Here is a 27,817-nt window from a genome sequence, read left to right as displayed (position 1 = left end):
CAGCTACGATGAACACCTTTTAGATGTTTGGTATATTAACAAACATAAAACAAATGTTTCTGTTTACATATGATTTGACAGTATATTTGAATAGATATAAAAAAATCTAAAAGGTGTGATTTGGCTGTGACTGTAATTTACCCTTCAATTATACAATTTGTTTAGTTTGTAATGTCTTTATTGAGCTTCACATTATTTTATATTTTGTGTATGAGCTTATACAGTAGGGAAATACATAGCAATGTTTACATATGATTGGACAGTTTACTTGAATAAATATGAAAAATCTAAAGGTGTGCATTCTTGCGGACACCTATATGAAGACATTGGAGTTGGTTTTGTGACTGTAGGTGATATGCTTCAAATACTATTGAAGTTAGAAATATGTACAACAATGTCGTATGTAACTTAAGAGACGGTCCCTAAATTTGCTACTATTTCTGAATATCGTATCCAACGTCAAGCCAACTTTCTGGCACTAGCTCAGCTCCTCATGAACTGGGAAAACCTTGCGCTGATAATCGCCACGCTCAGATACTATTACACATTAAAGTGCTAGATAACACATGGTGAAGTGCTGTGTTAATCAAAAGAAACAATTAAACGTCTGATGTTTACTGACAAGTACATCCAAGTTGGCTACATTTATTTAGAAAAACTGCGATCGTCCATAGACAAAACGATGGGCGCATGTTTTGTTACGCTAATATTTGGTGCCGGTGTTCTGACAATCTGTCCTACCCGCTCAGGATGTGCTACCGGTAGTACCGGTGGTCGGATGTAAATACACGCGGACTGTGATAAAAGCCTTCGATTCGCATGCATATGAGTACACTCTGGTACATTTCTGTATACTGTTGTATATTATGTTCTGTTAATAATATTAATAATAAAATAAAAAGATCCGCATGCACATGCGTCTTCTTCGCTGGTGTTTGCAGGATTGCGCGAAAGACCACGCCCACTCTGATGCGTTCGTCCTGAGCAGAAGCACATGATTAGGCGTGTTTACCTACGTGCGATACAATGTAGTGCAAGTGAGACTATCAATCCTGAGTTTATCAACCTTTATCAATATCACTGTCACGTTCATGATCAGAATCATAAACTGGATTTCCACCGGGTTTTTCTGGGGAAAGGGAATCTGAGTGTGTAGCCTGCGGTGCGAGCAAGCCAAGCAGACGTAGTGGGGAAAGGTAACACGAGATTGATGTAATGTGCTTCTCTATATAATATTTACGTTGCTGTAAAGTAGTGTTAAATGGTAGTTTTATTGTTGCATTTGCGTCTTGCAATGCAAAAGATGCCTTAGTTGTTCAATGGACTTGTGGATTTGATAATCAGCTGCTTCTTTGTAAAATACCAACGACTGTGGAAGTGACATATAGTGAGTGATATCTGTATGATATGACGTGTGATCAAACCTTTAAACACCCTATTGTGTACCATATATACTTATACAGTCCGAAAACATGCCGTTTTCCGTAGCTTTTTGCTGTGCCACCTTGCAACGTTGCCTCTGTGTCTCAAAACATACTGAGCTGTCTACTTGAACAGCATTTAAGGCTTCATATGGTGCGCCCCAAAAATGCTGCATGTCCATATGACGGCTCAAAATAAAGACGCATCCTATGTTTTTGCTTTGTATCTGCAGAGTGGGCGCTTTTTTGAGGGACTGTACTGGACCACAGATGCATTTCTAAATCTGCTGCTTGCCTCGTCATGGGTGTAATAGAGGAGACCGATGTAGAGCGTGAGTAACATTCTAATTCACCCTTGCCCCCTGCTGAAAAACTGCTAAAATCAGCCTAAGCTGGTTGGATGGTTTAAGATGGTGACTCAGAAAGGCTAAGCCAGTGCTCAGTTGGTTTAGCTGGTCTCTCAGCCTGACTAGCCTGACTGCCAGCTGGACCAGAATGGACAACCAGCTTAACCTGCTGGTTTTAGCTGTTTTTGTTCTCTCTTTATTTTTTCAGCAGGGACCAAATTGTCTAATGGTGTGTACAGTGATCTAATGTGTACACATACACCTACACACAAACACCTCTGAGCACAATCTAATGACATTGTATACGGAAACCAAGAGTTGATGATATGCTGAAAGGATTTCATGTTAAACATTTACTTTAAATTTTGTTCTCAGCTGTTTCAATGTAATAAAGCAATACTCTTTCTGGGTAATTGTTGTGCTTTTGGCAGCTGACCTTAACAGGCATGCAATATTAATAGGTAAATTATTGATAGAATATCCATGTGCCTTTTTTGATCTATCTTGTTGATCTTAAAGTGTAAATGTACATCCAAAGAAGCAGCTGATTATCAATAGTTTAAATGTATTTGAATGACCTCACATGAACACACAGACTTCTCTTATTCCATTAGTGTCTTTCAACAATGAATCCTTTACTGACTTGCTTCTAATTATGTTAAGGCAATTTGGTACACTGTTGATACTGTGTGTGCTGTAGGTAGATTAGAATAATCTATTGTGAGATTGCATATGAAGATCCAAATACCGATTGGGGTACAAATGTTCAGAGGTCGAGAGGTCTGTTTTAAGATATTCTACATTGCAGATCTTCCACTGTTGGATGCTCTTTCTGTATACGCAGGAGTGAGTCATATCCATCCGGCAGTGTTCGTCTCAGACTGAGTTAATTATTGTAATCCCAATGATTAATTGATCACCCACTCACTTAAAGGTATAGTTCACCCAAAAATGAAAATTCTCTCATCATTTGCCCCCCATCATGCCTTCCCAGATGTGTATGACTTTTTGGAAGAATACAGTTGAAGTCAGAAGTTTAGATACACTTCATTAAAACTCAATTTCTAACATTTCATATTAGCAAACTATAGTTTTGGCAAGTCATTTAAGACATCTTTGTGCATGACACAAATCATTTTTCCAACAATTGTTTACAGACAGATAGTTTACATTTTAATTGACTATATTACAATTCCAGTGGGTCAAAAGTTTACATACACTAATTATCTGTACATTTAAGCAGCTTGGAAAATTCCAGAAAATTATATTAAGCTTTTAGGCAATTAGCCTATTAGCTATTTAGTCCCAGAACAACATCAAATTACCTTGTGAAGATGCTGGAGGAAACAGGCAGAGAAGTGTCTATATCCACAGTAAAAAGAGTCCTATAGCAACATAACCTGAAAGGCTGCTCAGTGAGGAAGAAGCTACTGTTCCAAAACTGCCATAAAAAAGCCAGAGGACAGTTTGCAAGTGCACATGGGACAAAGATCTTATTTGTGGGAGAAATGTCCTCTGGTCTGATGAAACAAACGGAACTGTTTGGACAAAATGACCGTCGTTATGTTTGGAGGAAAAAGGATGAGGCTTGCAAGCCGAAGAACACCATCACAACCTTGAAGCATGGGGTGGCAGCATCATGTTGTGGGGGTGCTTTGCTGCAGGAGGGACTGGTGCACTTCACAAAATGGATTTTATCATGAGGAATTAAATTGATGTGGATATATTGAAGCAACATCTCAAGACATTAGCCAGGAAATTAAAGCTTGGTCGCAAATGGCTTAAGGACAACAAAGTCAAGGTATTGGAGTGGCCATCACAAAACCCTGACCTCAATCTGATTTTTGATTTGTGGGAAGAACTGAAAAAGCGTGTGCGAGCAAGGAGACCTACAAACCTGACTCCGTTACACCAGTTCTGTCTGGAGGAATGGGCCAAAATTCCAGCAACTTACTGTGAGAAGCTTGTGGAAGGTTACCTAAACCATTAGACCCAATAAAACAATTTAATGGCAATGTTACCAAATAGTATGTAAACTTCTGACCCACTGGGAATGTGATGAAAGAAATAAAAGCTAAAATTAATCATGCTCTCTACTATTATTCTGATATTTCATATTCTTAAAATAAAGTAGTGATCCTAACTGGATCTAAGACAGGAAATGTTTTCTACGATTAAATGTCAGGAATCGTGAAAAACTGAGTTTAAATGTATTTACCCAAGGTGTATGTAAACTTCTGACTTCAACTTTATCTCAGCTCTGTAGGTCCATACAATGCACCTTAATGTGTGCCAAAATGTTGACGCTTCCTAAAAGCACACAAAGGCATCATAAAATAATTCATAGGACTCCTGTGTTTTAATCCATATTTTCAGTTATATAATAGGTGTGGGTGAGAAACAGATCAATATTAAAATAATTTTTTGCTTGAAATTCTTCTCCCTGCCCTGTAGGGTTCGACATGCATGAATAATGTGAATCACCAAAAACACAAGATGAAGAATTTAAAATGTATCTGTTTCTCACCTGCACCTATCATATCACTTCTGAAGATGTAGATTTAACCACTGGAATCTGATGGATTACTTTTATGCTGATTTTGTGTGCACTTTGGGGCTTTAAAATTTTGGCACCCTTTCACTTTCACTATGGACCAAAAGAGCAGAGAAATGTTTCTAAACATTTTCATTTGAGAAAGAAATTCATACACATCTGGGATGGCATAAGGGTGAGTTAATGATTAGAGAATAAAAAAAATTGGGTGAACTATTCCTTTAAGCTCTCAGACCTTCAAGTGTTGTTTTTGAGAGTAATTTGTACTGTTGAAAGAATGCATTTGTTTAGGAGTGTCATATCTGGAATTCCCACATAGTCTGAAATACTAGGGGGAAAAAATAGTTTTCAAGTCAACACACATGACATCATAATGTCATTATTATGCTATTTACTTTCATAATGCATGTTTCTGGTCTTATTGCGAATGATAAAATTGTGAAAAATAATCTGCATAAAATTAATATCTTTAATCATATTCCTAATATTTATTACACAATGAATTGCGCTAATCTCACTTGGACTGTGCTTTACTTTTTTGTTTTGGCAAAAACAAAATGTGGATCTGACTCCATTATGATATGAAATTCCCACTTTATATCTAATCAATTCCCAATGGATAAAATGAAGCCCTGCCCTACATTTTTCTCATTGAAAATCCTGATTCACTATGAAATGCGTCATATTAAAGAAGTAGGCCTAAAATGCATGCAGGGTTTCATGTGGATTATAAGATCAGTTTGCCCATTAAGACATATATAAATACTTGTATGTTAGTATATACTTGTATGTTAGTATACTGTGTGTGTGTATATGTATATGTGTGTGTATGTATATATATATATGTATATATGTATGTATGTGTGTATATATAGTGTATATTTGTTTATTGTTCATCAAATTATGTGTGTATATTTATGTGAATTTATTTTTATCTAATCAGAGGTGACCCTGGCCCTAATGGATGCTGCCAATGACAGGGACCCTGTGGTGCAGGAGCAGGTCAGGAAGTCCATCTTGACTCTGGGAAAACAGCAGCCTGACAAGGTCCTGTCCATGTGCCAAGACTACGTGCTCAAACACCCAAAGGTCAGCCAATGACTCCCTGTACAATGTCTGAATCAGCTTTGATAAAGTATTCCAGAGAATTGTTAAGTTTAGTCTGCATTAAAAATGGATTTACAGCAGAAAATCTCGAGTTCAGGTTTCTACTAAATCCATGTTACTTGTTTCACATCAAGTTTGCATACTGTATCTGTATGTCTTCTGTATTTGTTTGTCCTGTCCTATGTGAAGTTGGTCTGATTGTCATGGACTATACGCAGTAATACTTGATGCCAAGCTTAATGTAATGGGTTTTACACTGCAGTATATGGCCAATGAGCAATGTGATATTGATCTGAATATTGATACTGCTAGTATCATAAGTTATCAGTAAATAAGTACACTAATTACAAGGACAGTATCCTTGGAGTAACCTGGGGTTAAAGGGTTAGTCCACCCAAAAATGACAATTCTCTCATCATTTACTCACCCTCATTCCATCCAAGATGTGTATGACTTTCTTTCGTCTGCTGAATGCAAACAATTATTTTTAGAAGAATGTCACAGCTCTGTAGGTCCAAAATTTGGAAGCTCCATAATTTACATAAGGGCAACATAAAAGTACTCCAGATGACTCCATCTTTCGAAGTTATATGATAGGTGAGAAAAAGATCATTAAAAGATCAGTCCTTTTTGTTATAAATTCTCCTCCCTGCTCAGTCAATCTCCACTTCACTTTCTCATACACATCCTTCTGTTTTTGGTGATTCACATTGTTTGTGCATATTGCACCCTACTGGGCAGGGAGGAGAATTTATGATAAAAATGACTTAAAATGTATCTGTTTCATACACTCCTTTCATTTCATATCTGAAGAAATGGATTTAACCACTGGAGTCTTTTGGATTACTTTTGTGCTGCCTTTATGTGGATTTTGGAGCTTCAAAATTTTGGCACCTTTAAAATAAAGCAGACTATTGCATCTGCATTTTCCCTCTCAATTCAAGGAAAGAATGTACTGTAGATAACTTCAAACTGTCAAAATGGTCAGTAGAATTACAGCAGCCTAGTGTTTTTTTTAAATACAAAGACCTACAGTTGAAGTAAGAAGTTTACATACACCTTAGCAAATACAATTAAATTCCTGTCATTTAATCATTGAAAACATTTCCTGTCTTAGGTCAGTTAGGATCACTACTTTATTTTAAGTATGTGAAATGTCAGAATAATAGTAAAGAGAATGATTTCTTTCAGCTTTTATTTCTTTCATCACATTCCCAGTGGGTCAGAAGATTACATACAATTTGTTAGTATTTGGTAGCATTGCCTTTAAATGTTTTACTTGGGTCAACGTTTTGGGTAACCTTCCACAAGATTCTCACAATAAGTTGCTGGAATTTTGGCCCATTCCTCCAGACAGAACTGGTGTAACTGAGTCATGTTTGTAGGCCTCCTTGCTCGCACACGCTTTTTCAGTTCTTCCCACAAATGTTATGTCAGATTGAGGTCAGGGCATTCTGATGGCCACTCCAATACCTTGACTTTGTTGTCCTTAAGCCATTTTGCCACAACTTTGCAGGTAGGCTTTGGGTCATTGTCCATTTTGAAGACCCATTTGTGACTGAGCTTTAACTTCCTGGCTGATGTCTTGAGATGTTGCTTCAATATATCCACATCATTTTCCTTCCTCATGATGCCATCTATTTTGTAAAGTGCACCAGTCCCTCCTGCAGCAATGCACCCCACAACATGATGCGGCCACCCCATGACTCATGGTTGGGATGGTTTTCTTCGACTTACTAAATTTCATTTATTTAATTTCATTAAACCAGAGGACATTCCTCCAGAAAGTAAGATCTTTGTCCCCATGTGCACTTACAAACTGTTGTCTGGCTTTTTTTTATGGTGGTTTTGGAGCAATGGCTTCTTCCTTGCTGAGCAGCCTTTCAGGTTATGTCGATATAGGACTTGTTTTTACTGTGGATATAGATACTTGTCTACTTGTTTCCACCAACATCTTCACAAGGTCCTTTGCTGTTGTTCTGCAATTGATTTGCAGTTTTCGCACCAAACTACATTCAACTCTAGGAGACAGAATACGTCTCCTTCACGAGTGGTATGATGGCTATGTGGTCCCATGGTGTTCATACTTACGTACTATTGTTTGTACAGATGAAAGTGGTGCCTTCAGGCATTTGGAAATTGCTCCCAAGGATGAACCAGACTTGTGGAGGTCCACAATTTGCTTTCTGTGGTCTTAGCTGATTTCTTTAGATTTTCCCCTGATGTCAAGCAAAGAGGCACAGAGTTTGAAGGTAGGCCTTAAAATACATCCACGAGTACACACCTAGTTCAGTACACCTCCTATCAGAAGCTAACTGTCTAATTGTCTAAATGCTTGACATCATATTCTGGAATTTTCCAAGCTGCTAAAGGCACAGTTAACTTATGCTTCATGGTTGGGATGGTGTTCTTCAGCTTGCAAGCCTCACCCTTTTTCCTACAAACATACCAAAGGTCATGTTGGCCAAACAGTTCCATTTTTGTTTCATCAAGACCAGAGGACATTTCTCCAAAAAATAAGATCTTTGTCCCCATGTGCACTTGCAAACTGTACTCTGGCTTTTTATGGCAGTTTTGGAGCAGTAGCTTCTTCCTTACTGAGCAGCCTTTCAGGTCATGTTGCTATAGGACTTTTTTTTTTTTTACTGTGGATATAGATACTTCTCTGCCTGTTTCCTCCAGCATCTTCACAAGGTCATTTGCTGTTGTTCTGGGACTGAATAGCTAATTGGCTAATTCCCTAAAGGCTTCTGGAATTTTCCAAGCTGCTTATAGGCACAGTTAACTTAGTGTATGTAAACTTCTGACCCACTGGAATTGTGATCTAGACAATTAAATGTGAAACTATCTGTCTGTAAAGAATTGTTGGAAAAATTACTCATGTCATGCACAAAGTAGATGTCGTAAATGATTGCCAAAACTATAGTTTGCTAATATAAAATCTGTGGAGTGGTTAAATTAGTTGTAATGGCTTCAACCTAAGTGTATGTAAATTTCTGACTTTAGCTGCATTTAGATTTATGTAAGAATTGACTGGGATAATTCACCCAAAAATGTTAGGCAGAATGAAAGCCTCAGTAACTTTCATTGTATTTAAAAAAAGATTCTGTGAACCTGAATGGCGATTAAGGCTAAACTTCTTCCTAACATCACCTTTTGTGGTCCACTTAAGACAAGTAATTAAAATGTGGAACATAATGATCATGTGTAAATGATGCCTAAAATTATTTGGTTGGCCTGGGAGCATGTGTTATCATTTCATGCTAATATCCTTAAGCGCATGATGTCTTTGATGTGACAGATGTTTGCATTTTAACTCAGTGTGTCATGTTAAGCAGTCTCATGCCCTGTTTTCATTTTATGGAAACATGTGATTTTGTTCTTTGAGGTCAAGACCTGCTTTAGAAAAGTCTGTTTCTTTAAATGAAAATACACAACCCTCAACTGTAATGAATAACTTATCTGTAATCAGATCTCTTCTTTTTGGTGATATGTACTGCCATAATAGTGCTGCTGGATGAACCCAGTGTACACTGTCTTGAGTAGTGTTGTTGTTGTTTTTTTTTTGGATGTATTTGGATTTAGAAAAATGTTTTTCTCACCTTTGCTTGCTTTCGTTGTTTCAATATAAAATTGGGGTGATGTAATTTGTGACTGGCATGATCAAACCCACATATGGCAGAAACTAAACCTTTTTGGCTTCGTGTCTTAATTTATTTCAGGTGTTTTTTTATAGCTGTATAAGCTGTATGAAGACACTGGGTATGATTTAGCTAGTACTGGAAATGCTGAAATACTGTGCCTCTAGGAATTTTTGAGGTTGCAACACATTGAGATCTTTCAAAGTATATTTTGTATGTGCCTGTCCTGACTTGTGTCGTCTTTGTGTCTGTCCTCTGTAGCTGGTGATCGGGCACAGAGTGGTGGTCTTGCAAACCATTGAGTTGGTGGTAAAGAGCAGGATTGATGACATCAGTTACCCTAAGATCAAGAATGTCATACAGCTGGCATCAGATGAGATGACCAAATCAAAGGTGAGTCTTTGTTCTCTGAGAATGAAGACCTATGACTTTAAAATGGTACTTTGTTATGAGTCCAGTGAAATATCTCTGTCGTATTAAGGACAATAGTAATGTGACCGTTACTCCTAAATCTGGCAAAGTTTTAGTATTTCAGTGTTTTAGTTTTTAGTACTTGTTATTTTGTTGGCTTGATGAAGCTGTTATTTTACAAATCAAATGTCTACAGACCAAAATTTTGAACACTAACTCCTCCAAAGCTTTCACGATACATTCACCAAATTTGACACAGACCTGATTGTTCTGGAATATTGTGCTGTATCTTTTCTAACTGATCAGTCTTACGGATTTGGCACAGCGGATTATCAAATATAGGAAAAATTCCATAGATACAGTTGGCAAAGCGGCCCCGCCCACTTGTGGGGGAAAGCAAAGCGCTGTTACCATAGTTAATCATACATTCCTATGAGGATAACGGGGAGAAATATCCAATAGATTTGGCTATTTTAACAATAAAAAACATGATGAAAAGCTATTGTATAGTTTTTCATTTCAAACAATGCCCAAAAACCCAAAACAGATTTGTTTATTGCTCGCCAACTGACAGAAATATAAACCCAATGAAGAGCCCTGCGGCTGCAAGCTGTTGAGCCATGAAGTAGTTTCTTAGCAGCAGCAGGCCACCCCAGGACAGAAGTTTATATCACGTTAATATTTTGTCATTTGATTAGTATCTTATAACATTTTTATTTATACCTTTTAATATGATTGATGGTTAATGAAATGACTGTACACATAAAATAGCTCAAATTTCACAGGAACTTGACCAGAAACCCCATTTACTAAACACTTTGCCAAACCGAACTTGGTGCACACTGTATGATTTTGGCCACGATTCAGCCATTTGAGACAAATTTCGGGAATCCTAATCTTACAACGTTGAGTGTTACATGTTCACAGACAGCCGCTTCATAGCCTTTGCGATGATCTTCAGCCTGCGACAAGGTTTGGGCATTGTCTGAAATTTAGCATCGCAGCCATATACTGTGACTGCTATTATGAGCTCCTCTCTCGCACCTGAAAGAAACCTGCTCCGCATCTCCACCATAGCAACATTTGTGCCCAGTTATCACTCTATTCAAGCACTTTAAATTTTTTTTCTTCTTTTCATTTGATATAAAACGTTTTAATAAATAAGCAGAAAATACTTTGAGAAAAGTGTAACACGTCAGCAATATGAAAGCATTATTCTCTGAATTAAATAAATACTGAGCTTACAAAACGAAAAGAAAGAAATAATAGCATTTTCTTTACAACGTTATTTTAATGACTATTTTACTTTTCAGAAATTTACTTTAAACGTCTGTAAACTCCTTTAGTTAAGATTCACCACTCCAATTTTATTTATAAATAAAATAAAATAGAACGATTGAACATTTTATACTGGTATTTATGGGACGTTTTATTGATGAAAGCATGAAAAACATTAAGCAGTGCTCCACTCCGAACATGTTAAGTTTCCTCATGTATCTTGTCTTGTTTTCTGGTGTTTACTCATCATTATATTTCTGCTGTAACAGCTATTATGATATGATAATCGATTTAGTCTTGAATCTGCTCGGATCTTTCCCAAATACATTAAAGCAGTGGTTCTTGGTGGGCCTGGGCAGCTCAGCGAGTATTGACATTGACTACCACCCCTGGAATCGTGAGGTCGAATCCAGGGCGTGCTGAGTGACTCCAGCCAGGTCTCCTAAGCAACCTATTGGCTCAGTTGCTAGGGACGGTAGAGTCACATTGGGTAACTAACTCGTGGTCACTATAATGTGTGGTTCTCGCTCTCGGTGGGGCGTGTGGTGAGTTGTGTGTGGATACCGCAGAGAATAGCGTGAAGCCTCTATACGCGCTACTTGTCTGCGGTAAGATGAAATGCAGGTGAAAACAAAGGAGACTGGAAATTGAAAACCGGTGAATCATGGAACACTTCCGCATTCAGGAAAATGGTGGATAAACTTACATTGACGGAATGTTCATGCAGGCCAACGGAATGCTCCTTAATTCAAACTCCAACTGTCAAAAAATTATAATGTAAACAAACCCAGAAAAGTCCTTTTGATCTGCTTCAAGTTGCTCTCTTTCTCTTTTTCTATCTTTATCTATCTTAAGATTTATTTGACAATCTACTTGATGTTCTGTCTGACTATCTAGCTAGCTAGCTGCCATTTTGTTTTACTATTATATCTATATAAGCATCAATCTTTTGCCAAGCCAACATCAAAGTTTATCTTTACAGATATTACCTATCTAGTTAACATTGATCTAATATAGGTTGCAGACTAACAGACATTTTATAATGACTTTACATTTTATATTCTTCATAGGATGTTGTCCCAGAATGGCAGCAAGCAGCCAGTAATATTCTGGTTGCTGTGGGCAACAAATATATCAATGACATCATGGAAGAGATACTCAGCAAGTTTCAGCCAGGAGTTTTACCTCACTTCTTTGTGGTCCAAACACTAGCCAATCTCTCAGACTCAAATGGTGCGCATCTTAAGTGATCTTATTTAAAACATTTGACATGTACCTTGCAGTCCAAAACAGTTCAAATTTGTTTTCTATAGTCATATCTTTGTGTTCTATATCTATATAACTGGACAAAGAATTTCGCAAACTGAAATACTTTCTGTGTTTGATTTCTGTTAGCTTTTCTTTTCAACTACTAAAAAGAAATGTTGACCTTCAATCTGTGTCAGGAAGTCCTGAAATTATGTTGGGTCATGCTTTGTATGTTTGTTGTTGATCATTATTGTTTCAGTTCTTCAAACCTTGTTTATCAATTATAGGTTCACATGATTATTTAAAGCTTTTTTTAAAGGGGTCATGACATGGTTTTTTTATTGTATTATTATGTTCCCTTAGGTGCAATTATAGTATTAATATATTTTTTTTTAAGAAAAACTTTTAAAATCTAGTGATTTATGACCTTTTCCCACCCTGTTTCTCATCCTCTGATTCAAACAGTCTGTTTTGGGGGCGTTTTCCATTTAAGACTTCAGTGTTAACGCCCACTGTTATGATTGGCTAACGTCAGTGCCTATGTATCAATTATTGACGCCCCCAGCCAGAACAATATGCAAGTAAACTAAGTAAAAACACTGTGATTATTCATAATGAATGAAATTGCGCTTTAAAAAGTAGTTTAAAGTTTAAAATATATTACTTACAGTTTGCGTCGTCGTTGTTCCCAGAATAGTCGACACGGACTTATCTTTGAGCAACAGTTTTCTGGCAAAGCCAGCATCATATTGAGATTTGTTCTCAAAACAGTCATCCTTAAAATGTACAGAACAAACGCTTAAGTTAACACTGCCGTGACTGGGGCGTCCGCAAAAAATAAACTGCATCCATTTTTCCCTGACGTCTGGATCTTTCGGCAGCTTATTCAGAGGTTTTGTTTGACCACAGCCAGGAACAGCACATCTGTGTGGCATCGTAATTTTCCTGTGCACAAGTAGTCTCTGTCAGAGCTCGCTGTCCATCGACTGAACACTTGTGAGGCGACGGCGATACTGAAATGAGCGTAGTTGTCTTGCGCTTAAAGCGTGAGTTATCTTGTGCTGGAGGCGGTCATATGCAAACGCTGGTACGTCACTTCTAACCGTCGCGTCACTTCTAACCATGAATCCAGAACGAGCTGTATTTAGAGCTTGATTAAATAAATGATTCGTTTAGAATGGGGAGGACGTCTTAAAATATTAAACTTGCAGGACGTTTTAATGATACAAAGACCTCTTATATACCAAAAGATCAAGGCAAATTTGGTTTCTCATGTCATGACCCCTTTAAAGCTTAAATATTTTATTATAATTATTATTTTTTTGTGGTTAGCTTAAAGGAAATAAAGAAAAATGGTAATAAAGATAATATAACAGTATCTTTAGTATCTGACATCTTGTCTCTGTCCACAGTGTATGGGATGGTGCCTTTTCTCAATGCTATAATGGGAACCATGTTGCCCATGCTGGGTATGGCCAAACAGGACAACATGAAATGGGTCTTCTCCTCTGGTGAGCTCAATCACTGGATGTTGATGTCAATATTATAAAATTAATCGCATGATTTGAGCATAGTAGTCCATAAGTGATTAAAAAGTTTATTGGTTTTCTTTTGTCAGTAGTGCTATTATTAGTGATTTTGTTTTAATGACTTTTATTTCAACATTTATAAATATACATTAATATATTGTCACTTGCTTTTATGAAATGTGTTGGCAACTGTTTAATTTGTGTTGTGATGTTGTCGCCCTACCTTTCTGTTTCCTCTCAGCTCTCTGTCGATTTAGTGAGAGCATTCTAGAGTATCTGGCCAACCTAGACAAGGCTCCAGACCCCACTGTTCGTAAGGACACCTTCTCCAGCGACATTTACTTGGCCTATGACATACTGTTCAGCAGCTGGGTCCAGAGCAGGGAGCCCAAGGTACACTAAATGAGACCGAGCACACATCCAGTCATGCCGAACTTGCTTTGAGACTAAAGAGGGACTCTGTTATTTGAATAGATTAATTCATCTGAATCCAGCAGGATTAATTTCAAGTTTAGTTCTCTTTGGAACGCTTAGTCAAGCTTGTGAACTTGATCTGCTTTTTTTCAGAGAGGATAATTATTATATTTTTTGAAATGCAGAAGATCTGTTTGGGTGTAGATATTTTGCCTTTACAATATTTGTATTATTATTGTCATTATAAATATATGATATATTGTTTTTACCACAGCAAGGGTTAAACTGATTATAGGATCATCACCAGTCATTTGCAGAAATCTAGGATTCAAAATCTAATGTAAACCTAGAAATAAAAGTTTCTCATTAGTTATGCCATAAAATGAATATGAAATATGTAAGATTCTTCACTATTTCAAGGTCAATATGCAAATTTGTGACATTTACCATGTGTACTCCTTTGTACAGAAGCTCAGATTTCCTTTCCTCCACTGAAGCACACAAGATGCTCTTTAGAACATTCTTAAATCATGCTGGGATAACATGGATCATCAGGTTTTTACAAACTTGTTGAGTTTGTGCCATCTCTGGTGAATGCTGTAATCAAAGCAAAAGGGGAACATACAAAATACTTCTAAATTCAAAAATGTATTACATTTTTTCAGTCCAAATTTGTACTGGAATTCCTATGCTAATAATAGCATTTTAAATGAACCACAAAATAATTGAATTAGATAAAAAAAAAAAGAAGCATTTTCAAGTGGACTTATACTTTTGAACTAGAAATTGCTCTATTGTGAAATGGTAAGTGTGTACGAGCTGTCGTGTATGCATGAATGTATTGTATGGGTTGTGATTGTTTTCATGTGTGTTTTATTCTGCAGCTGCGTCTGACGGTTGCAGAGGCTTTTGGGTCCATGAGTCACCTGATGGCACATGATAAACTGGAAGAGCAGCTTCCTAAACTACTTCCCACTATACTGGGCCTCTACAAGAAGAATACAGAACACTACATCATCAGCAAGGTAGAGCCCTCCTCACAGCTTCATCTGACATCTCAGAGCAGGGCCGTACAGTGCGACAGTTTTGCTTGCATTTGCTATTAAAAATCAACATGCAAAGATAAGTTTTAACCCATTTACTTGTGATACGTTTCATATCTGGCTCTCAGATAATCTTATTAGGAGCATTGCAACAAAAGACATGTATGACATCAAAAGGCATCAATGAGCTTGATGCATGCTTGGATATTGCCAACGGGCAAACTTGAGAGCATTGGAATATTGGGATAAATGATCAAGGAAATTATGAGGGTCTTGCAGCACCATGATTTATTGTAACAACACGAGTAATAATATCATATTAATAAAACAGACATCATATCACAATCTGTTATTGACATCAAGATCTTATTTTATTCAATAAAATTACATTGCTGTAGCCAAACAGTTAAGAGAGTTTCAAAGAGATGTTAATACAGACGTTAGAGGGAACATTTAGAAATGCTCAAAGCCTCAGACAGTGGTCTGAAATACACATGGATTGTCCACAGACACATCACAGTATGTCTGGTGCATATCGGATCAAAATCGGCAGTTCAATTTGCAGACCAAAATCGGCAATTCACTTCTGATTGGTTGGGTGCATAGGTTTTTATTAGTCTGTCTGAAATAAAAGCTAATAATCCTCTGATTGCATTAGAAAAAGATGACATCTATATTGCCTGATGTAGTCTAATGTGGTTTGTTTTTGTTCAGAGCCTGTGTCAGGTTTTGGAGGCCTCTGTGAATATGGGGAGCAGAGTGTTGGAGACACAGATTGACAGCCTCTTACTCGCTCTGCACCAGCAGGTTAGAGACACCCCCCCTCTCTATTTATGTGTTCTGCCTTTCCTATTCGGATGTCATTACAGTGTTTTAAGGGTGTCTTCAACCTCTCTTTCACAACTTCTTGAAGTGTGTTTTCATTCTGGTGCAACAGGTTTTACATTGCATAATCAAAACCTTTCACATAGAGCAAAGCCAGTTATAATGGGAAATGTCACTCTTCACAGAAGTTTGCCCTGCTGCTTTTGAATTTGTTTAGATTTTTAATCAGTCGATATTTAAAATCTGATTATAACGGTTTTATTTCAATTTGTTCATTTTCAAATTATTTAATTGCATTAACATTTTGTTTTTGTTTTGAAAAGGCCATGTTTAACCCATATATATAAAATACTCATTTGTTATTCTTTTTGCTCTTGAGATATTTTTCTCGACAACCAATAATTACTTAAATTTAGCACATTTAAAACTAAATACACTTTATTTATATTGAGAGGACATCATTTTGCCTCAGGGCCTCTCTGTGTCTGTCAATAGATTCACATTCATCTCTTTTGCATATAACTAATTCATTTTCTTGTATTTTTTCTTCAGATATGTTCACCTGTGGACTTCAGCAATCCTCCAACTGTGAAAAATCACAACGAAGTGCTGCGATGCTTCAGTATCCTTGGTGAGTTCTTGTTTAAACTGTACTTTGTTTTTTTTCAGGCTACATTTGAGTGTAAACAGCTCACAGAAATTATTATAGTGGATTCATGTAACTAGCTATGTCGACAAAAAAGCTCATAATTATTGGACAACTGATTGCTGCACCTTTGTCTTGGACATAAACTCAGCTGAAGGTTGTAGTCTCAGTCAGCTGACTGTGGCAGTAATATCCTGATCATGTGCTGATGGAGTCTAAGCAAAGATTAAGTTAAACTGTCAGACCAGCAGGCTCCTCCATTCAGTGAAATGATATCGAAGAGTTTTGTGTTTGGTGCTTATTTGAGGTGACACAGACCAGCTGGATATCCCTTCTCTCATTTGAATGTTTGTCTGGGATAAGTGAGGAGTCTTGGAGTGCTTTCAGAGTGCGTGTCAATCATGATTTTGAAGAAAAAGTCTCTTTCAACTGTAAACATCTTTGGTATTAAGGCTATGTCTGTACTGAAAAATTAAAACATATTCATTGAATATAGAATGATGACTCCCTAAATGTTTATATGGTTACACGGCCCATGTTTTCAATCACTGGGATTTTTATAAGTTTTAATATCCATTACAGCTATACGATTAGGTCAGTGGTTCTCAACTAATTGGTCGTGACACAAAAATGGTTTGCAAGTTTGTTAGGGTAGTCACGGACAAAAGGGAAGAAAAACATGCTAAATGCAGTTTAAAAAGTGTTCCTGACTAACTTCAGTGTGTTAGGCTGGTAAATCACACCTTTGCTGTTGTTTATTTTTTATTCTGCCTATGTCATGTTAATAGTTTAGCATATTTTTGGGCATATGCAGATCGTGGTAATGTTAATACATTTCTTGTTTCATACAAGGATATTTTGTTTACTTTTATACCAAAAAATTGGTACTAGTTGGGTCACCTCTTGATGCCCAATGTAAAACCTGGGTCCTGAAGCAAAACAGTTGAGAAACACAGATTTAGAGGATGTAACTGTGCACATGCCAATACAGATTTGATATGGACTATTTATTTACTGGATACAAGATATTAAAACCAGGTACCATTGCTTAACTTTTATACATTGGTTTTGGTGGTTCGTTTACTGGCATAGAACACTGTCAAATTATATGACGGTAACTGAGGGTGAACATGATAAATTGCATGAATTCACTTTTGTGTTTGGCTGCTTTTTGCCCAAAGCTAACACATTCCCAGACCGTCTGATGGCGTTTGTCCTGCAGAGGTTGGAGAACAGTAATGAAAGGAACAGAATGGGCTCTCTGGCCGTACTCCGACACCTCATCAACTCATCCAGTGAGTGTTACATGTGTAATCAAATACTGCACTGATTCCTTACTGAGCAAGTCACTTTTATCCAGACTATCATGCTTTGTAATGCAAGGATCATTATGTTGCTAATTTGTCATGCTCAGACCTGAAGTTGAATGGCTGTGCTATGTCTGTTCTAGCCTCCACTATGGAAACCAAAAAACTTCTAATTCTTGCCAGCATCAGACAACCTTTGGCTGACCACAACAATAAGGTACATTTGATATCCTCTCAATGTGACAAGTGAAAACATGCACTACATGGCCAAAAGTATGTGGACTTTACACCTGAACACTACAACCATGTGTGCTTGTATATGGGTGTCCACACTTAAGGCTATTTAGCGTATATTGTGCATTTAAATCAATGTGAAATAAAGCTCATTTGGTGGGGGATACATTTGCAGAAAATGTCTTCATAATAGTGTTTACTTGTCCAGGTTAAGAAGAGAGTTGTGCAGGTGATCAGTGCAATGGCTCATCATGGATACCTGGAGCTGGATGGAGGAGACCTGCTTGTCCGTTTCATCATCCAACACTGTGCTCTACCTGACACTTTCAATGTACGAACAATATATACTGAAGAGCACGTCTTTATCTGACTGCAAAACTGTGTAGCTGCAACTGAACTTCCCTTTAGTTTTACATGTACTGTAAATGTCTTACGTGGGCAGTAGCTGTAGCTGCAACTGAACTTCCCTTTAGTTTTACATATACTGTAAATGTCTTAAATGTGCAGTAGCAAAACAGCCTGTTTAATTCAAAAGGTTAAGTCATAGAAACTGTGGAAAATGGTCTTGAAAAAATAATTTTAACTACCATTATCAGTAGACAAAAAAAGTGTTGAATATGGCCCCATAGGTTGATCTGATGTTGGCTTTGTTCCAACCCTAGTTGTACTGAATTCTTTTGTGATACAGTTGGTGATGAATTGTGCTGATGTTTGTACAGCAAGGTCAGCGACCCCCAGACCCAGAGGAAGTGACCAATGAAGCTCTGCGGAGCATGTGTGACAACACACTTCACCTATTCACTACCACAGTTGGTCGCCTGACAGATGTGAGTACACTGACAAGTACACACAAGCATACATACACCTTCCTCAAACAATGTGTTTCCTTGACATTTGAAGATTCATGGTTCTTATAGTTCTTTCAGATTTCACACTGCTCACCTCAGTTCTGATTTGTTTTGTTATTTGAGTGTTTTGCTATGGAATTTTTATGTCAGTGTTAAAGCAATTATATGATTAACTGAATTTGTATGTAAAAATACGTACTGTAGAATCTGGCCTTTTTAAGGTTCATTTAATTCAGTTAATTTATAGTCTTTATCATTCATTTAGATTGACTGATATTGTATGTGGAATATCTAGAATATGGCCTTTTAAAGGGATAGTTCACCCCAAATGTAAAATTCTGTCATCGTTTGCTTACCCTCATGTTGTTCCAAACCTGTATGATTTAGTTTTTTTCATGAAACACAAATGGAGATGTAAGACAGAATGTTAGGAATTGACAGACTCAGTCGCCATTCACTTTCATTGCATTTTTCTTTGATTCTGTCTTAGAGCTCCTTTTGTGTTTCATGGAACCAAGAAAGTCATATGGTTTTAAAACAACATGAGGGTGAGCAAATGATCTCACGATTTTCATTTTTAGGTGAATCTCTGTATTTTAATTCATTTGATAGTCTTTATCATTCTATATGTCAAGACTTCAGTTTTTTATATGACAATTAAAATTGAATATTGACACTTTGTGCCCTTAAAAGTGAACTTGATAAATGTTCAGCTGTCATATAATATCTTGGCTGTCATTTATAATGAGTAAGGAGAGCTGCCACTACAATCAGACACATGCCATTCTGTAATATGTCCTTTCCTAGAGATAACTCTTTGAAAAACTCTGTTGTGCTATGAGATATGGGCTATGCAGTCATGCAGCACAATACATCATCTTCACAGCCAAAGTCAGCAGCCCCAGCCCTGCACTGCAGCTTGTAAGAGAGAGTGTCTAGAGAGACATTAGAACTTTTTTCCTATGGGCTTCCCAGCATCAACAGCAGGCTGTTGACAGGAATCTCTCCTCTGAGAGAAAGACTGTTTATGTGCCGATGAGACTGTCTCCATTCTCTTCTCCAAAACACATTCAAATGATAACCAGGAAAGTGTTAGGAGACTGTTACATCTTGAAGACTATTTTTAGACCTTTGTTGTGTCTTACCTCTTAATGTTGGTTTAGAGCACTCAGGGCTGAATTCACTTAACAGTTGCACCACTTTTGCATCTTATACTTGCATCTTATTCTCTGAATGTGCTGAAATAACACTGCAGCATGTCATTGTCATATATATATATATATATATATATATATATATATATATATATATATATATATACTGTCTACACTCTGCCCCCTCTAACAGCTGTGCAGAGTCACGTGCAAAAATAACTCACTCTATATATATATATATATATATATATATATATATATATATATATATAGAGTGAGTTATTTTTGCACGTGACTCTGCACAGCTGTTAGAGGAGGGCAGAGTGTAGACTATATATATATATATATATAGCTATAAAAAAACAAACAAATGAACAAGTAATATCAGCAGTCCGGTTTGCCTAACACTGTTTGACATCTCAGAATTTGTGTGTGTTTGTGTGTGAGTGTGACAAGCGCTAATGCAAACAGACTTGACTGCATGGCATGCATCTGAAAATCATGCTCGGCATGTGTTCACTGTGAGTATACAAGTTTTAAACTTATCGTGGTGCTTTTGTGATATTTTGGCTGCCTGTTTCAGTAAACAAATGTATTATATGGTTTGAGTTGCTGTTTGTGTGAATGAAAACCGCATCTGCAGCTAAGCAGACATGGCTGCATGCATGGGAAGATCGTGTTTAGATATGATGGCTGTGCATATACAAGCTGTGAACTGTTATTGGGGTGCTTTTGTGATATTTTGGCTCTCTCTTTCAGAAAAAAAACATATTATATGCCTGAAAAAACAGTTTGAGTTGCTGTTTGTGTGGATGAAAACCCCATCTGCACCTAAGCAGATGTAGCTGCGTGAATGGGAAAATCGTGTTTATATGATGGCTGTATATATACAAGCTGTGAACTGTTATCGTGGTACTTTGGTGACAAAAATGCAGAAAGTTGGTGAAAAACTCATTCTGACTGCTCAAAAAGGCAATAGATTAGTTCAGTTCATTCGTGAACTAATGATCAAATGATGGAGAAAAGCATTATAAGGCTTTAAAACCAACCTGCAAGATTGGTAATTACAGCATGCAAATTGTGTTTGACACTAGCCTTGTTTGAACCGATACATTATTTGCATAATTCCTTTAATGGATCGGGTGCTAAAACAACAGCGCATGAAAAGAAACTTTGTTAGTGAACAGTTTGGGAATACACCCTGAGTTAAGACATTTAGTTAAACATTTGTATTGGTTTAGCTGGGTGGACACTGATTTATGTCACATGATCTTACATTTTTTTTTTTTTTATCATGTTATAGATTTGTCATGCTAATTAAATAGGTTTAGCCTATACATAGATTGGATTTAATGTTTGAATATGACAATACAACAAAAGTGGTGGGGTAAATTTTTTGGATTTGGCTGCAGATTTCAAATGTTTCTTTTAGGAAATATAAAATGAAAGCGCATTTATGACAACTTGCAGTAATAAGCTTTTAAAAAATAACAATATCTATTATTCAAGTGTGTTTTCTCATGTGAAAGTGTAATGAAGTCCTAATGTACTGTCCTAAATGTTCTGATGCTTTCTGATCTCTTAGTATATCATTAATTTATTGCATGACTTTCTGGAGATCTGAAATGAGTGTATGTTGTGTTGTGTGTAGGTACTGTGGCCGATGCTGCTTTGCTATCTGACCCCAAATCAGTACGCCAACGCCACCACCCCCCTGTGCAAGAGTTTAATTCTGCTGGCCAATAAGAAACGAGCAGCACACGAACCCAACTTCACCATCGACTTCAGTGCACAAGGTGTGGATACATGGTCTTAGCCCCAGAGCTCCATTTGTGGAGAGGAGCTTTTCCACTGTCTCTGCCATGTTATCTTGCTTCAGAAAGACACTCTGGAATCAAACTCTCTGTTTCCTCAGCAAAGCCAGCAGCCGTCATTTAACTTTTTTCCACTGTTGGCCTTAAAGTAAATTTTACTTGCAGACATTTTGTTTTCTTTGCAAGTCGTTTGCTTTGCCAGTTGTATCTGGTTCTAATTAGTCAAATGAAAAGTGGTATTTATCAAGTGAATAAAGTTGTGGAGCAGAGGGTAATTGTTTCTTGCACTGACAATGATTAAATTGAACTCTAGTTGGACAAATAAGTCCCAGGCTCAGTGATTATATATTCCTTAATTGTAATGCTTTTGGATCATGTGCTGCACTAATGGGTTAACCCTCGTCTGCCCTCTCTCTCTCACTCTCTTCGTTCCACAGGTTCCAGTCTTCCTACCCAGTATATACTGATGATAAGGCTCCTTGTAAGTAGCTAAGCATTTTGTATAATTTTCAATTGAATCTTTATAGTTTCAGCTGAAGTGTCTGTGTGTAAGATAAACCAGTAAAAAATGTTTTATTTGTTCATGATATGCTTAAACATTATTGATTCCCTGTGGCCATTTTTTTTCCCACTTGATTTCAAATTTCTCTTAAGAAAGTCAGATATTTTGGACTCTTTTGAATGGAATTGTTCAGCTGTAGTTTTGTGTAGGCTTTATACATCTAAAATGTATATGTGACATTTCAGGTGAATGCCTCGTTCCCTTTTCATTGTCGGGGGCACGGGGCTCCATCCTTGAGTCTACTCAACGCCATCAGCCCTAACATTCATCCTAAAGCCGAACCACTGTGGGACAAAGAGATTCCAAAGCTGCTCAATTATCTTGAAGGTTTGTGACAATGACCATTTGTACATGCACTTAAGAAAACAGTTTATTCCAGGGTTTTTGCTGAAAGCAGCATTCTGAAACGTTATGTAAACTAGAGCACAGATTTCCTTATGCCGTGTAAGGGGTTAAGAAAAAGCAGTTTAACGCACCCAGGTTTCTCCCGGAGAACACCGCTTATTAGGGTCATGTAAACGCATAAACAGCATTGTTAAAATTTTTAGGAGTGCGCATGTGCGTGAACAGACCGGATAACAAGTGGCATAGAATGGAGCCCAACAAGTCAACACAGTGGAATTAATTTAACATTTCTGGGAGTACAGTGGGAAAAATCACAAAAACTATAAACTATTCCCATTTATACACACCAATGTCAAAAATATAGACTGTCCCTTATGTTTGCGCAGATGTGCTCATACATTGGGGCAATCCCAGAGATCCCCAAGAGGGAATCCCCACTATTGTAGCGCAATTCTGCTGCAGGTTGTGATAAAAACAAACACATTAACAACTCTGGAATATCTGGAAATAAAGCAAAGCAACAGAGAATAAAACACCAAAGTCTTCGTTGGATGCCATGTTTGTTATTTACACAAGCGTCACAGGGAAATTACTTTGCTGTGGTTAATGCTGCTTACTGAACAAGTCACATGTATATGGGAGTAAAGAGAAAGCCACTAACACAGCTCATGTAAACGCATACACCGATCACAGTAAATGGCTTACTGGTGTACATGTAAATGTGGTCAATGTACACAATAGCATTATAGTTAGACAGAAAAAATAGAAAAGATAACCGTTTAACTAGTTTATTTATCAATATAGCACCTGACAAAGGTATTCCTTTCATCTGAAGTTGATCTAAAGTGATAACTATTATAATAAACAATATTAGGCATTTTTTTGGGTAAAAGATAACACAACCCAGACTACATTTATAGGGGTTCTCTTGCAACGCAGTTAAATCTGGTTTGTGTCAACAAAAATGTGTTTTGTGATCAAGAGACACAAAAGCAAGTCTTTTGAGTTTTTTTTTAAAGAAATCAACGGGATCTAAACACAACAAATCATCAAAACCAAATTCATGGTATTATTAACCCATTTTAAAAGATTTGTATTTAATATGATTTGATTTACATTTTAAAGAGAACGTGTTTGTTACTATTGGACGATAAACAATTTTGGTACTGTGTTGGGTCGCCACTTCATGTCCACTGTGAAAATATGGATCCTGAAGCAAAACCAGCTGTGCTCTGCTGCTTTGCAGGTTTTCTCAGACTCAGTCGGTCAGTGTTGAGTGAATAGCTTCTTGAATCATCTGGTAAGATGAGGTTTCTAAAGAATTTCTCAAGTGTCCTCCAAAACCACAACCACCTGTCCTTTGAGATTTCACAAGACAACCAGATGTGTCCAATATGCAGCCAAAATCATATTTCACATGCCTAAACTCTTCCAAGATAGTTACATGGTGTATCTTTAAATTGTTATATTGCATATCCCATTATCTTTGCTTGCTTACAGTTTTCCAGAGTGTTCGGTTTGACTGCATCTCTCACTGCATTCTCTTTTCCTCTGTCCTCTTACCAGAATCAACAGAAGAGTCTCTGGATGAAAAGAAATGGGAAGAGAGTTTACTTCAGGTCTGTAGTTATCTCTAGACATCCTTATTGAAAGGAACGGCTCACCATTTTTTTTCCAAATTTGATCAAGGAATTTTGATGATTGGCTGTTTGTATATAAATGTTTTTTATTTTCTCCCCATTTCTCTCCAATTTGGAATGACTCTCCTCAATCCGGGTGGCGGAGGATGAATCTCAATTGCCTTCACATCTGAGACAATCAATCCGCACATCTTATCACATGCTTTGTTGAGCGCATGTGGACGGCCACGCTATTCTCTGCGGCATCCACGCACAACTCACCACACACCCCACTGAGAGCGAGAACCACACATTATAGCGACCACAAGGACGTTACCCCATTACTGCCCCTGAAGTCGCAAGTTTGAATCCAGGATGTGCTGAGTGACTCCAGCCAGGTCTCCTAATCAACCAAATTGGCCCGGTTGCTAGGGAGGGTAGAGTCACATGGGGTAACCTCCTCGTGGTCACGCTTAGGGATTCTCGCTCTCAAGGGGGCGTGTGGTAAGTTGTGCATAGATCACGGAGAGTAGCATGAGCCTCCACGTGCTGTGATTCTCTGCAGTGTCATGCACAGCAAGCCACGTGATAAGATGTGTGTATTGACGGTCTCAGAAGTGGAGTCAACTGAGACTTGTCCTCTGCCACCCGGATTGAGGTCAGTAACCGTGCCACCACGAGGACCTACTAAGAAGTGGGAATTGGGCATTCCAAATTGGGAGGAAAGAGGATAAAATAACATTTGAAATAATGTTCGCTGAGCTACCCAGGCCCCTCATGCTGTTAGGATATTTTTAAGCTTTCTTGTCAAAGTTGTTTATGGTGATTAACCAGACGTTGCTTTCTGATTGTGATGAAGCTCCTGACTAAAACCCTGGCAGCCATTGATGACAGCCAGTGGACGGGTCAGCTCGCCGTAGAGGCCACACGATACCTTCCTACCTACAACAACTCTCTGGATGAGAAGGTCAGTTTGGAAAATAAATCTGTGCAGTATAAAACAGCGTTTTTACTTCAGAAAAGGAACAGTCACAATATTAATGATGTCTTTTTCTGTACATTTGTGTAAATGTGCAGACATATACACCGATCAGCCACAACATTAAAATCACCTGCCTAATATTGGGTAGGTCCCCCTCGTGCCACCAAATCAGCAACAAATAGTATTCTGAGATGATATTCTTCTCACCACAATTTTACAGAGCGGTAATCTGAATTAACGTAGACTTTCAGTCCGAACCATTCTGGCCATTCTCTGTTGACCTCTCTCATCAACAAGGCATTTTCATCCACATAACTGCCCCTCACTGGAAATTTTTTGTTTTTGGGACCATTCAGAGTAAATTCTATAGACTGTTGTGTGTGAAAATCTCAGGAGATCTGCAGAAATACTCAAACCAGCCTGTCTGGCAACATATATAAAAATATAGATATGCCATTGACGCAGCTAATTTAGCAGATTGCAGAGTATTTTTTTTATATTATATTTATATTAGGAGGGGAACCATTGCAACTTTTATATTTTAAGGTAATTCAGTTTGATATACTGCAATGTTTACTTTTATGGAAAGAAGCATAACATACAGTAACATAACATGTAGCATGTAAAATAACATGGTATAACATAACATATAACACATAACATGACATATATTTTTTTTGTATTCCCTAGAATCTCATGTATTTATCTTCAGATGATAATCTCCTCTGTCTCTTTGTCTCTCTTCAGAGTTTTTTGTATAGATGTGTTGGTATGATTCTCCAGCAGTGCTACAATAAAGAGCTGGTCAGGAAACAGCTGCAGGAGATCCTGATCAGTGCTCGTCACAATGATGCAATAGAAAGAACGGTACAGTAAAATGTCTGCTAAGCACACAGCCAGCTGACACTGGTACACTGAACACTTACCAGTTAACATCTACCAACAGTAAGGCAGCGATTGAAGCAAAGCTGACATGATATCTCAATTATGATATAATTATCATCCAATTGAAAATACAGAGTCCCGTTTGTACCTTTTAAAGGGATAGTTCACCCAAATTAAAACTCACCCTCACTACTATTTTATCATTATTACTCATTAGATGCTCCTCCTCATGCTCTTCTATGCTGTTATTTTTTTTTGTTGAGCACAAAAGGAGATTTTTTTTTTAAGAATCTTCATGCAGCTCTTTTTCATACAAGAACAGATCATATTGACCACATCTGTCAAGCTCCAAAAAGGACACACAAAACCTTGACTTGTCCACGACAGTATATTGCAAGCCTTCTGAAGTCTTATGATTGCAATGGCATATTTCTAAACGGCCGAGCAATGCTATACTGTTTCCAATCATTCAGTACAAGATAAACACTGTGTCTGCATTGCTATCAATTTGTTTCAGTCATGTTTTCTTTCTTTTTTGTGCTGTCTCATAGAAAAGATGAATATCATTTCAATTTCTTTTCATCATTGATGTATCTGTAAAATGGCACGACTAGATCAGCTGGCTAGCAAAAAGAAAATACACAAAATGACTGTATATCTTGCCCTCAACTTGTCCCTCATTGTTTTTTCCTCACAGTAGAATCTTAACTCAATATTTTCTTCAAGAATCCTAACGCTGCTCTTTTCCATACAAAAACAGTTCATATTGACCACTGCTGTCAAAGTCCAAAGAGAAAATAAAATAATCATAAAAATACCATAATGGACTACTTTTATAGTATTTTTATAATGATTTTATTTTCTCTTTTGGACCTCGACAGCAGTGGTCAATAGGAACACACAGCTGTTGTATGCCCCAGAAAGCTTGAAATATAGTGCAGAAGTCATATGGACTACAGTATACTGTCTTTATACTGAACATTTAATAGTGCTTTATAGTATTTGTCCTTTTTGAAGCTTGAAAACTGCTGCTCACTATAAATGGTTATTCTATGGTATAGAGCTGCTTAAAATATGTACTTTTATGTTCCAAGCAAAATTCCAGCATATGGGTTTTGAACAACATAAGGGTGAGTAAATAAGTGAGTAAAAGTACAACTTCCATTTTTAGGTGAACTTCTCCTTTAACTGGCGGCAGCACAAACCTGACAAGACATACTCAAAATAAAAACTCTTTTTTTTTTTTTTTTAAGTTTGATAAAAATCAAGATTTAATTTTTTATTTTTTGGCCATATCATCCAGCCCTACTTGTAATATAGCGCAAAAATTGTACTGACTATTTCAATGGTGCTTTTTTTGGTGTGTGGTTTTCATTATGAACTGACGATGAATGGAAAAATGCTGCATGTAGATTCTTCAAAAATATTCCTTCTGTTTTCCACTGAAAAAATAACCTTATACAGGCTTGGAATTAAATGAGGGTTAACACATTATGACTGAAATTAACTTTTGTGTGAACTATGAACACAGTTGGTCAATGAGATTCAAATTACAAGACTAGTATGCATTAAAGCTTAAGCTTAATTTTCAAGTGAGGTCATT

General features: G+C 37.2%; 1 protein-coding gene across 1 annotated transcript in view; it reads left to right on the top strand.

Annotated features, from left to right (window-relative positions):
- The first annotated feature begins 1,007 nt into the window (after window positions 1–1,007).
- Window positions 1,008–27,817, top strand: part of mroh1 (maestro heat-like repeat family member 1) — a 47,505-nt gene continuing 20,695 nt past the window's right edge. Inside the window, exons 1-20 of the mRNA XM_052147092.1 lie at window positions 1,008–1,196; window positions 1,655–1,753; window positions 5,266–5,411; window positions 9,332–9,463; window positions 11,830–11,992; window positions 13,420–13,518; window positions 13,778–13,929; window positions 14,835–14,975; window positions 15,708–15,800; window positions 16,371–16,449; window positions 17,646–17,759; window positions 17,915–17,988; window positions 18,214–18,336; window positions 18,725–18,832; window positions 21,659–21,803; window positions 22,259–22,302; window positions 22,569–22,710; window positions 24,295–24,347; window positions 25,207–25,314; window positions 26,077–26,196. Coding sequence (XP_052003052.1) covers window positions 1,723–1,753; window positions 5,266–5,411; window positions 9,332–9,463; window positions 11,830–11,992; window positions 13,420–13,518; window positions 13,778–13,929; window positions 14,835–14,975; window positions 15,708–15,800; window positions 16,371–16,449; window positions 17,646–17,759; window positions 17,915–17,988; window positions 18,214–18,336; window positions 18,725–18,832; window positions 21,659–21,803; window positions 22,259–22,302; window positions 22,569–22,710; window positions 24,295–24,347; window positions 25,207–25,314; window positions 26,077–26,196 — 2,067 coding nt within the window. The 5' untranslated portion in view covers window positions 1,008–1,196; window positions 1,655–1,722. The remainder of the gene's footprint in view (window positions 1,197–1,654; window positions 1,754–5,265; window positions 5,412–9,331; window positions 9,464–11,829; window positions 11,993–13,419; window positions 13,519–13,777; window positions 13,930–14,834; window positions 14,976–15,707; window positions 15,801–16,370; window positions 16,450–17,645; window positions 17,760–17,914; window positions 17,989–18,213; window positions 18,337–18,724; window positions 18,833–21,658; window positions 21,804–22,258; window positions 22,303–22,568; window positions 22,711–24,294; window positions 24,348–25,206; window positions 25,315–26,076; window positions 26,197–27,817) is intronic.

Source organism: Xyrauchen texanus, chromosome 17 (genome assembly GCF_025860055.1).
Source record: "Xyrauchen texanus isolate HMW12.3.18 chromosome 17, RBS_HiC_50CHRs, whole genome shotgun sequence".
Classification (NCBI taxonomy): domain Eukaryota; kingdom Metazoa; phylum Chordata; class Actinopteri; order Cypriniformes; family Catostomidae; genus Xyrauchen; species Xyrauchen texanus.
The sequence above is the reverse complement of the archived record's forward strand: the minus strand, read 5'-3'. Positions and strand labels throughout refer to the sequence as shown.